The following is a 12700-nucleotide window of genomic DNA, read 5'->3' on the forward strand; positions in this document are numbered from 1 at the left end:
ACCGTGGAAAAATATTAAGCGCGGTACGTGGATATTGATTTTACCGCGGTAGCGCGAATCGGGTAAACGCGGGGCGTTGCACTGTAAAGACAATAGCTGCAAACTGAAACTGTGATTAAAAGCTTGTTTGTTTTGCAGCAAAATGAAGTGTCCGTGAATAGCACCGGCTATTGCCGCCGCACAGATAACGGACCTGTGTGTAAAGTAATAAAGCAAACTTTGTATTGGAAATTCACTAATCGTCACGATGCTTGAAACAGAAAACGGAGAACATGCCGAGGTAATCTAATTTTCAAAGAATTCCAAACCATGTATGAATCAAATATCTCTGATAGAACGGAGCTCTCTCTCGAAAATTCAATGATTAATAAAATAATTATTGATGAACGTTAGAATTTATTTGATTTAAAAATGTAATCTTGACTACGCTATAATTTTAGATTATATATAAATGCGACACGATGATGCGACGATGCGATATACTGTAAAAATTCATGACAATAATTATTTAAATGTACTGCTGATTTAATATTTAAGTATAAATAAGTATGTCGGAGCATATATTATATATGTATTTTTCTTTTTGTACAAATACTTTTAGAGAAATTGAATACACTGGAAATGGATCATCAATTTACAAAGCACTTCAACTTTATCATTAAGCTATCAAATCCTAATTCAGTGGTCAAATATATAAACGTTTGACCGTTCATTCAGAAAAATAAAAAAAAATTCTATAAATTATTTTTATGTAGTTGTAAAAACATTTCCGTTTATTTATTATGTACACAATGTACATATTATTTGTCGCATATGATACAAATGATAGGAAATTATGAGAATTATTGACGAATTACATTAAAAAAATATCTTCAATTATTTAACCAAGAATTTGACAATCTAAAGTGAGAAATACATATTTATATATATATATATATATATATATATATGTATTATATATATATATATATGTATGTATATATATATATATATATATATATATATATATATATCAATATATATATCAATTAGAAATAGAAATATATATATCAATTTTGATTGTGATTTCCTCGAATGGAAATTGGAAAATTATCGCCGTTCATTTCGCTGTAGACTAGTTAGTGATTCAGATCAGCTGCATTCAGATCAGCTTACATCCGAATTAAAAGCTAGATCTTGTTACCAAATTTTAATGGCAAATTTAGTCAAATGCTCACTAAGCTAGTATTATAATGTAATGAATACTCTACAAAATGTCGATTCAAACATATTTCTGCATTAATATAGTCTACGATTAATAGAAGTTTCAGCGTAACCACAAAACATACAAATGAACTGCGTTCGTTAAACGAGAAAATTAAACATACACGCTTAGAATTTATAAAACAACTCTCGTATTTTAAATTATTTAATGCAAATTAAGTCTGGCAATATTACTAACAGAAATATAATGTTATGAAAAACCAGGAGATCAATTCGTTTACAGACTAAATCAAATTGGCCTATAAATGTTATACTTATGCAGCTCAATTTTCATTAATAATTTCCGTCAATCACCTCTTTAGGATCTTTATTCTAATAAGAGAATAATATTATGATAAATACAGAAGATGTTCTGAGATTTTCAATCGATTTTAATTCGATAACGCGTTATAGTATCCTCTCAACTTGGACTTTTCGATTACTCTCACGTTCTTAACTACGAGCTTCGTATATGTGTACTTTATATGTGTACTTTATACAGCAAAGCACTTGAAGCGGACGTACTTGAGATGAAACCGGAAGCTATTGCCGGTAAGTCAAGTGAAAGGAATAACCGTGAAGTCTCCTAAGCTCTGCTCGAGGCGACGATAAACCGACGACTCGTGAAACGATAGAACGATTAATCGAATCCCGGTTACGTTGCCACGTTTCATCAATGAATAGTATCGAGCAAGGCACAGAAACCGATAAAGAAGCATGATAAACATGTAAAAGTAATTCTGTTTCTTGGCGCATTGCGAACACGAGTTCATGAATCGATATTTAATATTACCCTCGATTACATGAAGAAAAATATTTAAATAAAAATACGAAATGTGAAAAAAGATAATACAAAACTCCTTTTGTCTCGTAGTAATTTAAACGTTATTCGAATATAATGTTAAATATTTCTAAATTATGATATAACTAAAATTACATGACATGGCATATTACTGTGCACGAAAAATTTTCAATTTTATTTCCTTCTCACTAATAAAAGCTTTATTACCTTATCTATTGTTGTAAAAAATTCGTAATTATAACTTGTACCTTTTCCCAGAACTTTTATTAAAAATAATGGAAAAAAATAATGGAACGAAGAATAGAACAAAAAGTAACCGCTGCGCAACTATCAGATATCGGCAGAGAATTATGTGATGAAATTTTTACTGTGTCATAAAAGATATCCACCTATTTTGTAAGCCGAGTTTTTCTCGCCCTACTTAAATAAATTTCGATTAAGTACACGTCTCGATATCAATTTATCATTTGAGATTCTATCGGTGCAAATTTTAACATGGTGCTGCCACGACATGAGAAAATCGATCGAAGCGAAGGGAAGTAACGTTCAAGAAAATTCGAGTGCAGATACAATTTTCTCATGAGCATGTGAAAACTGGACTGGGACAAGATTCGTTTACTTTACGAGCATCTCACGATATTATCGTAAAATATGAAATTCATATCCTGTCTGGGATGTGGATAGTTCCGCTTTACTAGGAAGAATTCTCCGCTCGGATTCGAGTGCTGCTAATAAAGAAGGCGATCCGTAGATATTATGTCTCTGCCAATCGTAACGAATCGCTGGCACCGTTGTGATCAATAAAAGATTTACGTGATAAAACTGAAATTTTCGCAGATCACCGCCATCGCGTTGAATATTCCTTCCAAGTGTCCATCCGTCTTGCACGAAATTTGTTAATTATGTAGATTAGAAATATTGACCAAACTTGCTTAGCAAGATAGTAATGCACTATAATTAAAGCAAAGAGTAAAAGAAAACAATAGAGGCAAGTTTTCTACGGAAACTGTCTACTAAAAAATAAATGTGATACATTTACAGCAACTCACTGAAAAAGAGAAAACCTTTAAATATTTGACTTGGTGGGGAAGCACCGGGAATAGACGGAGGAAAAATAAAACTTAAAGTATCCTACTGGAAAGAAAAGATAGGAATGCAATAAGGCTGGTTATGAAACGAGACAGTAAGGAATTCTAACACGAGGACATTTATACGGATGGTAAATAAGCAATAAATGGATTAATAAATATTAAAAAAAAACTTATAACGTTATCTCATTTTCAGCTAATCGCAATAAATTTTGTTCATATATATGACAAATATTTAATATAAAAATGAAAAATAAGAACTGTCTAGATCGCTAAATTTTGATTCAGAATGTAAAAATTAGACTAATTTAGAAACAGAAAAACACACACAAGCATTATGCAAAATTAATATATTTACAAAAATTTTTATTTGTTATTATTGCAAAATATTTTTAAAGCATTTTATATGAATGCATTTGCCTGCGTTTGATGGCTGGGATATTGGATTTGACTGATCCTTGAATTTTGCAGATTGAAATGGCCAACGGTTGCCAGAAATTTCGACAGCCATCGCGCATCATTCGATCATCAATCTTGTTCTCCGCTTATCGGAAGTCAATTTCAAAGTTGGATGACATACTACCACATAAACAAATTTTTGATGGTTATCTTCCATATGTCCCCATAAATGAAAAGACTGTGCCAATTAAATGTGATGCATTTCTTCCATTAAAATGACGATAGTACATTCATAGTCAATTAGCGCGAAATTCTTTGTTTTAGTATTGTTTAAAAATATTTTTTTAAAATATGATAATTAATATTGTAACACAATAATCAAAACTTATAACACAATAATAAAAAAAAATTTAATTAAACGCACCCAATAAAAATATTATGCGCTGGATGACTTAATGATGTAAAACGTAAATTACAATGTAAATTTCCTAGTGGATATTTTATTCGACATTATGGTAAAAGAATTGTTATAGAATTTTTACATGCGCACAACCGAATATTTTCCAGCGATAACATATTTTAATAACGCGCTTTTGCGTGAAAAAAATACTTCGGAAATTTGCGCGAACAGAACTTAATGAAAATTCAGAAGTGAATTTGGAGGGAGATAATTCAGATCGTCACACATTTGTCAGTGCATTGAGAGGAACGTGCTTAAGCAAAATTACAAGTGATTTCGATATAGTATTCACTACTCTCGAGCATTATATATTAAGGTCTGAATCTATTTTACATTCATGAGAACATTAGAGAGTGAATATGTAGAAATTTTGTCATTAACATACATGTGCAATCTCCTTGATAAGCAACTACCGTGTATAAAATGGAATTATGCAAGATTTTCCAAAAACGTTGCTATTTTGCTTTAAGTAGAATACTGCATTTTACGATATATCTTATATACCAATATATGTTATATTTGGCATTATCAGAAATAATTATAGTTATAAATAAGTAATTAGAAAATAATAAATCATATCGTATTTTCACCATAAAGAAATCAAATTGGTTAAATCTAATAAAATATAGCTTGGAAAGCTTGGAGCATTCTGCATTTATAAGATACAAAACAAAATTTTAGAATATTTTATGTTATGATTGTAATTTTTTTACATGCATTATCATCTATTGCTCTCGTCTCTTAGTCTTTGTATATTCATTGTATAATAAGAATATGTATAAAATCAATTTATTCCAATCCAAATTTTAAATTTTCTTATAAGTTTTGATTTTTATTTAAATTTCTGATGTTAAAAGACTGATTATTCAAATTTAATAACCAGAAATTTAACTCCTAAAACTGATTACTACCTTAAATATTTATCGCTTTGAAATATTCGTGAAAGTTATAAGCACATAAATGTAGTAACAACCATCATACAGTTAACTAGAGAGTAAATATCAATAATCATAACTTTCGCACAATATATATAACATATGTTTCACCACGAATAATGTTAATTACGTAATAATTATACATTTAGTAATATATACATTAGTATTCATTTAAATAAAATCATAAAATAAATATAAATATATTTTTAAAAAATGTAAATTTGTCTATTTAATTTATTTAATCTAATTTATTAAAGTCCTTAATTTGTTAATTCAGTAAAATTTTTGATATAACAACCTCATAAAAATTCTTTGACATAAAATTTGTAAAACAATGTTTAATATTAACAATTAAAGATGCTTTGCGGAATTAAACTTCAAGAGCGCAAAGGTATTCTTGTTACGCAATCAGTTTTAAATACATTTTACTTTTAACAGAAATTTAAGACGCAGCTTAATTGCCAAGATATTAGGTCTTAAGAATTTAGTGATTACGTAAGAAATGTTGCTTTCCCAACAATCTGTACTTTAAATATTTTCAAATCTGAAACTGTATATCATACATTTAATAATATATAACGAGATAAGAAAAAAGTCGTTGTATCGTATGATATATATAATTTCAAGAAATCTATCAACGTTTCATTTCTAACAAGGAGTTCCGGAGAATTTTCTTTCTAGTGAAATGCTTTCTAGAAATAGTATAGTTAGTCGGATATAAAATAATGAAGTGATGGAGTGTACACCGTGTTACTTATGATGCTGTGTACGCTCACGGCACAATGCTCACGTATAGTTAGGTAATTTAGTAATACCGTTCACGAGTTTATGCGACTTTGCCATTACTATATACCACTCTGTCAAGGGACAGTGCACAATGTTACTCGCACTAATTCAAATTTACACAAGTCCTTACATCCAGGCACACACATGCACACAAATGGCTAAATTATATGACACGACTCGCGTTCGCCAAACGTGTGACGTTAATAAAAATTATTTTTAATTTTAACGCAAATTTGTGCGCAATTGTCGTATTAGCGTTACAGGAAGTTGAATATACTCCCGGACTCAGCATTCAGTTTCCATTTTGTGCAAAAGATGCAAAAGAGATCATAGAATTTTTGATATTCAAGCATTTTTCCAGCATCCTACACAGAACCGTGCCGTCGCACTTTAAGACGTTACAGCCCATTCATTGAATCCATCCGATATAGAGTTGCGAAATAAATTCTTCTTCCGAAGCGGAAGATGATAGTACATATTCTAAAAATAGTTTCACAATGGGTTTCGTAATTTCGACATATAAATTCTATTCAAATAACTTTTCGCCTGAATTCCTAGCACGCCTAGTCGCGATAAGGAAAAAAATACGTCCATTTCATTGCTCGATTTCATCGCACATTCGCGGAAAAATAGTAGGGACAATTGTTTCCTATGAAACGTAAAGAGAATCTTATATGTATCTATGTCTATTTTTCAAAAAGCAAATAAATTTCAAATACAACACGAATGCATTATAATAATATACGTGTAAAATATAATATTAAACGAAACAAAAACTTTCTGCACGCAATAACTGTTTTGTAATTAACATATTGCCTTGTTATGTTCTGAAAAAAGCTTGCTAAAATTGCGTGCGCAACGTTATTATTAAACCTGCTAGCTACAGAAAATAAAAGTACAGCGCACGTGCGGAAATAAAATTCTTGAATATAATAAAAATATTGAATCATTTTCCGCTAAACGAAGCGAAATATATGCAGACGCAAAAAAAAATAGTTACATATAATTTTGAAAATAATAAATGTCGCAACCATAATAGAAAATATTATATTTGCAATTAAATTTTTATGTACATGACTGTAGAAGACTGTATTAGTCCACTTCTTAATAAATAATTTAGTAAAAATAAAATAAATATTACAAAAACGAATATTACATTACACAGCAATAGTAAATCTGCATGTTTCAAAAAGAACAAAATAATTTACGTAATAGTATTAAATTTGCAAACAAATTGCAAATATTTATTTGCAAATATTTATTTAGGGCTTTAAAAATCTTTATATCATAAAAACAACAATAAAATAGAAATAAATATATATAATAAGATATTTTCGATTAGCATATCATAAATGACATAGAAATGAAATTAGCGAATTAAAAGTTCAAAAAAAATCTGTATCTATTTTTACTTCTACTTTATCTTTTTTTTATGGTAATTCTTGTTACGTAACAATTTGTAACGAGTGTCACAGTAAACAGTGCAGCAAAAAATTCAACAAAGAACGCGGAACAAAAAATTCAACAAGAGAATACGTTCTGTGCGTTGCGAATTTTATGCGTAGTATAAAGAATGCAACTGTGCAAACATATACGCGTGAGAGTTCTTCAACTGTATTTTGAGAGAGTCTCGATTTTCGCCTTGCAAAATGCGTCTCTGCGAAGTATACTCCGCACATCGCCTAATGCTACATCGCATCGCAAAATCTTCGATTTCCCGCAAGTTTACAGGAAGAAGAGGATTGTAGAAAGCATCTGGTAGTCTCGACAATACTGGTAACTTATAGCAGGAAGATTTAAAGAGAGCTCAGCAGACAGATATATGGCGAAATTACTATCTCGCGGTCGCTCGTCTTTGAATAAATCGCGAGTCCCTTAAATCCAATAGTGTAAACGCCAAAGTGGGAATCTCCAGATGCTCGTAAATCTAATCGGCTATTCTAGTGACTGGACCCTCTCAATAAATTCAAAAATAAATTCAAAAATAAATTCAAAAATATGATAAGTAAAATAAAGTTGAGAATAAAAAAAGAAACACATTAGAAAAAGCATTAGAAAACAAATATCGCTTTTCCAAAAAATTATCATACGCAAAAATGTAGAATTTCCGGCCAGTGATATTTTATACTCTAAATAACGTACAATAAATATTTATGAACATAAATAATATTCTTTCACTATACTATTTCGTTATATTTTACATTCACACTTGATAATGTTTAAAATTTCATTAGACTTCTTTTAAATAAATTGGAGTACAAAATATCACTGGCGGAAACTTTTGTACGTTACTGTACAAGATTTAAAAAGTGTGGCAAGATTTAAAAAAATTTTAAGATGTTTTATTTTAATCTGCAGATATATGTATTTTACAGAAATTCGCGATTTTCCTGAAATTCTAAATAATGATAATATATTTAAAGTACTTGTCAAAAAAATGTTATTACAAACAAATTTATTTAATAAATATATATATATATATATATAATAAATCTTGTGAAATCATGTACCATATTACTTATCATGTACAATGTTTTTAGTTTAGTTAAATAGAAATATAAATGAAACATTTAATAAACTTCTTTTATATATCAAAATACGAATGTTGTTTATCGTTAATTATGTTTAAAGTCTTATTGATCACTTTTTATCAATTGTTTATTAGAGCGTGAGAGAGAGAGTTTTCATTTTATTAATACAAGTGATTTTATAAATATCTAGTATAATTATATTTTTACAATATCATATTTTAATATGCAGCATTTGTAACATTCATGTACCGTATGATAAACAACTTGATTAATATGCGTTATGGAATCCATCACTTATGCGTATTAAATGAATGATTTGAAATTCACTTTATCGAGTTTGTGACACAATTATCAATGGAATGCAAAGCGACATACTTTTAATTACGTAAGTTTAACTTTTAAATTTCGTGCAATAAATTACATCCGTGTTGATGACATCTGGGATGATAAACTAATTTCCTTAATGAACGACAAAACTTCTAATTCTACGCAACGTACATGAATCTCTGAAATGGAATTTCGCCAACCATCATTTATCGTACCGTTCTGAATTCCAATTTTTGAAATATTTCAAATTTGTAACTATGTACAAATAAATTTATTTGTAACCATTTTTTTGACAAGTAGATCTTAGATATATATCATCATTTAGAGTTTCAGGAAAATCGCGAACCTCTCTAAAATGCGGATGTATGTATGCGAATCAAAATGAGATACTGTTCGATCCAATATATATTGCATTAGATGAACATGTGCAACATGTCGATATCAATTCAGCGACAAAGAGGCCGACACACGGATCAGATTCAATAGATGGATCAAACGCGACAGAGTTAATAACGATGACGAGGAAACTTTCATCGCCAGCTGTGTCACAGGAATATGCATAGCTCTTTGAGTACTTCGACTACGACTTACGACGTGCATCGAAGTATAAATTACAGTGATAAGAGGATTAGCACAAATAATATCGAAATTTGTAAATTAAAAATTATAACGTCGTAATAAATGTAATTTTCTTCACCTACTTCATTCCGTTTTATAAAAGAGGCTATATGGCTGAATAAACGAAACATTTCTATGGGTCAGCTGCTCTTGGAAGAAATTATCATGTAAAAATACGCGGTTTAAAAAAAATATATGAAAACATTTACGCCAGCTCTAATTATATATCGCTCGTAATTTTATAAAATTATCATATTCACACAGAACGTTATACCAAAGCTTTTTCCAATTGAAATAAAAAAATATCATTTTTTTCAATTTTGTGCAAACACACACACACACACACACACACACACACACACACACACACACACACACACACACACACACACACACGTGGTACATACAATCAATTTTAAATTTAAAAGTCTCAAAAAATAAAGCAAAAAGAATTCACGGAACAATTATGCAATTGTTAATGGTTCATCACAAAGGCATATCGCGAAATTTAATATTTTGTGAGAGAAATATTAGTTTCTCTTTACCATTAAAAATTCAATTTCGTTTTTCCGCATATATACACGCTCAAAGAAATTGCAAGAATTAAAATAACAATTCTCGTGTATTCGAATTATTACCCGTCGCCAGCAGGGTAAAAAAAAAAAAAAGCTTTCAAGTTTTAAAGCATTTGCTTAATTCGCTCTTGCGTAAAGCTATGGGGCTGTGGATAACGGAGAAGAGTGGCAGTCTGCCTCGTGTATGTGCGGAGTTTCGTGATACCGCGTAATACTGTCGGGCATGTACTTACATACTACGGTGAGATTCTTCGAGGCGGAGGCCGTGGAGAAGGTCGGCGCGTCTGCCGTAACTTCGCAGATGAATGTACCCGAGAGGCCGAAGTCGACATTGCGAAGCGTTACCTGGCTCTTGTTCGAGTTGTCGGGCTGAAACACACGTCCGCATAAGATGTACAGAGAGAATGGAAGTACCTGCGTATCGGGCGCGCGTGGCGGCCTAGGTTATTACCTCGCGGCGAAGTCGTAATGTCATTTATATGCGAATAACGTGATTCGATGTAATCTCATTTCTCGAAAGACGTTATGCGCCTTGAAGAGATTATTTCGACATTCGTTATCGTGCGACGTAATATCAGTAACGTTACTAAATTAACAAACGTGAACTTAACATTAGTCAGTTTTATTAGATAATGTATATTTTATTTTGACACAAAATCATTTTCTACATTATTAAAAATTATATAAATTTACTGATAAAGATTATTTTTGTTTTGGATTTCTCAAAAAAAAAAAAAAATAAATAAATAAAATTAAGACTTTTGAAAAGATTTCGCGTCTTTTTGTTTCGATAAATATTCCATGAATACCCTAGCTCCTATCGTGCTGAAGGATCGATGCTGAATCCACTCGAGGGAACTTCTTATCAGGAAATTATCCAGCATTCGACTAAAGTAGCCCGGAAAGCCAAGCTGGTAACGGAAGTAATGGCGAAGCGACTTCACGATGACGATCGGGACCGAGCAGAGAAAAGTTTAATCGGAACAGGCAAAACGAAGCATTCATAATTAGCCGGGCTTAAATAATGGAAGAGGAAGAAACACGGGCAAGCGAGGACGCGATGGCTGGGGCGAGAAAAAAGGGTGAATTGCAAGCTCTTTGACGAGCTGGGAAAGGAGCGTGAAAGGCAAGTGAGCTCTCTGCTCGTTGATTTATGTGGGTGAGGGCACAGAGTTCCCGGCTGACTTTACAGAAGCAGGAACAAAAGCCCGGCACACCGCACGGGAGGAATAAATATGAAACCATAGCACTCTCAGTCGGCGCTATCTAGGGAATAATCTCCGACGTGTAGCGTCTTGTCGTTCTCCCCCGACTGGCGATGACACTGATACCCTTGTACGAGATATCCAATATTTGTGGCGTATGAATCGATCATTCGCAGACTACTAATGTCCAGAATAACAACCTCATACGGGCATCAATTCTGTTGGACAACCAGGTATGAAAAATTAATGAAACTGTTCGACTGTTCGATCGAATGTAACGAGGATAATAATTATTTATCAACATAATTATCTCTTTTCACTGTAAAATTATAAAATAAAATTATAAAATTATAAAAAATGTTTCTCCGAAATGTGTTTTTTTTTTTTTATTATAAAATTAAATCCGTTTCCTGGACCAAATAATAAATCACTCACGATCTCTATATTTTAATATTTCTTTTTTCGTTCGTAGTTTTAAATAGTACGGCTTTGACACAAAGTCATTATTTGCGGCTTTTTTCTAAAGAATTTGATAGTGCGATAAAATGTCCGTTGCAATAGATTGCCTTTTTTATAGACCGTTACTTGTCCAATACTTGTTTGAATTCCTACTAGAATGATTATGACAGTGTCGATATGTTGGAAACATGATATCTATACTTCTCGAATGAGTATCAGTATTTGGTTTGCTGGAGAATTGCAAATAGGTATTGGAAGCGAAGACCATCGCGACTTCCCATTGTAGAATAATAGGTTGACACTCGCAGGTCATAAGTCTTTCTCTTTGCTAAATCATTCGTTCATTATTTTTAAAATTATCACAATGATTTCAGATGGTCAGGACTTCTGCTTCTTTTTAATGTAATATAAGAACAGAAAAGGCTCGACTTTAGAAGTCTGATAATTTTTTTTTATTCAATTTATATGTGTAAATTTAGAAGTAATTATTTATATCGTGAACTACATGTCGTTATTTTTTTAACATACGACGCAACTCAAAGCTATTTTAATAAATCAAATTTAGAATCGATTAATCCCCCTTTTTTTTCTTTTTATAAATTCTTATTGTAAAAAAATATCTCAACCAAAAATCGAATCTGAATCACTCATTTATTGGGCAAATATCTTATTCTCTCTCTCTGATTTGAGGCATGTGGTATTAATATTTATCGTAATAACCAGATAAGTTTAGAACACATTATTTTCAGCAGACATAAATATAAATTTACTAAAAGAAAAATTATCAGACTCCTAAAATCAAGTTCGCTGAACAATCGCCTTCTCCATTCTCTTGAAACTTAGCTCGGCACACTACATTTTGAAAAAATCATCATAAATAATTTTGAGCAATTTATGAAGTTGAACGCAATGGTACGCATAGTAAACTACTTTAAATATACTGATATGCGCTGTATCGGGCTTTATACTTCATCATGAACGCGCATTTAACATACTGCATAATGTCCTGTGCTGCAACACCTGCCTGAACGGTGCTTTGTTGACTCGTGTAAATGTTTCGCCGTTCTGACTCCGCAAACGTTGAGTCGAATTGGTTAACTCGATGTTTAGCACTTTCAGCATACGCAGAATTTCCGTGTATGTGCGGAATCTCAACAATAACAGCCCTTTACGAGCGCGTAGAACGAAATTTGTTGTACGAGAAGTTTTCCCGGTAGAGAGGTACGCTGGATTATAGTAACGCGATAATTCATGCTTCGTAATCGCATAAGCG

General features: G+C 31.4%; 1 protein-coding gene across 2 annotated transcripts in view; it reads right to left on the bottom strand.

Moving 5' to 3' along the window:
- LOC105428269 (uncharacterized) overlaps window positions 1-12700 on the bottom strand; it is a 152330-nt gene that overhangs the window by 62405 nt on the left and 77225 nt on the right. For both annotated transcript variants that reach the window (XM_011640481.2, XM_011640482.2), the window contains exon 3: window positions 9997-10132. In XM_011640481.2, the coding sequence (XP_011638783.2) occupies window positions 9997-10132 (136 nt within the window). The remainder of the gene's footprint in view (window positions 1-9996; window positions 10133-12700) is intronic.

Source organism: Pogonomyrmex barbatus, unplaced genomic scaffold, assembly GCF_055798465.1.
Source record: "Pogonomyrmex barbatus isolate J1 unplaced genomic scaffold, ASM5579846v1 scaffold12, whole genome shotgun sequence".
Taxonomy (NCBI): domain Eukaryota; kingdom Metazoa; phylum Arthropoda; class Insecta; order Hymenoptera; family Formicidae; genus Pogonomyrmex; species Pogonomyrmex barbatus.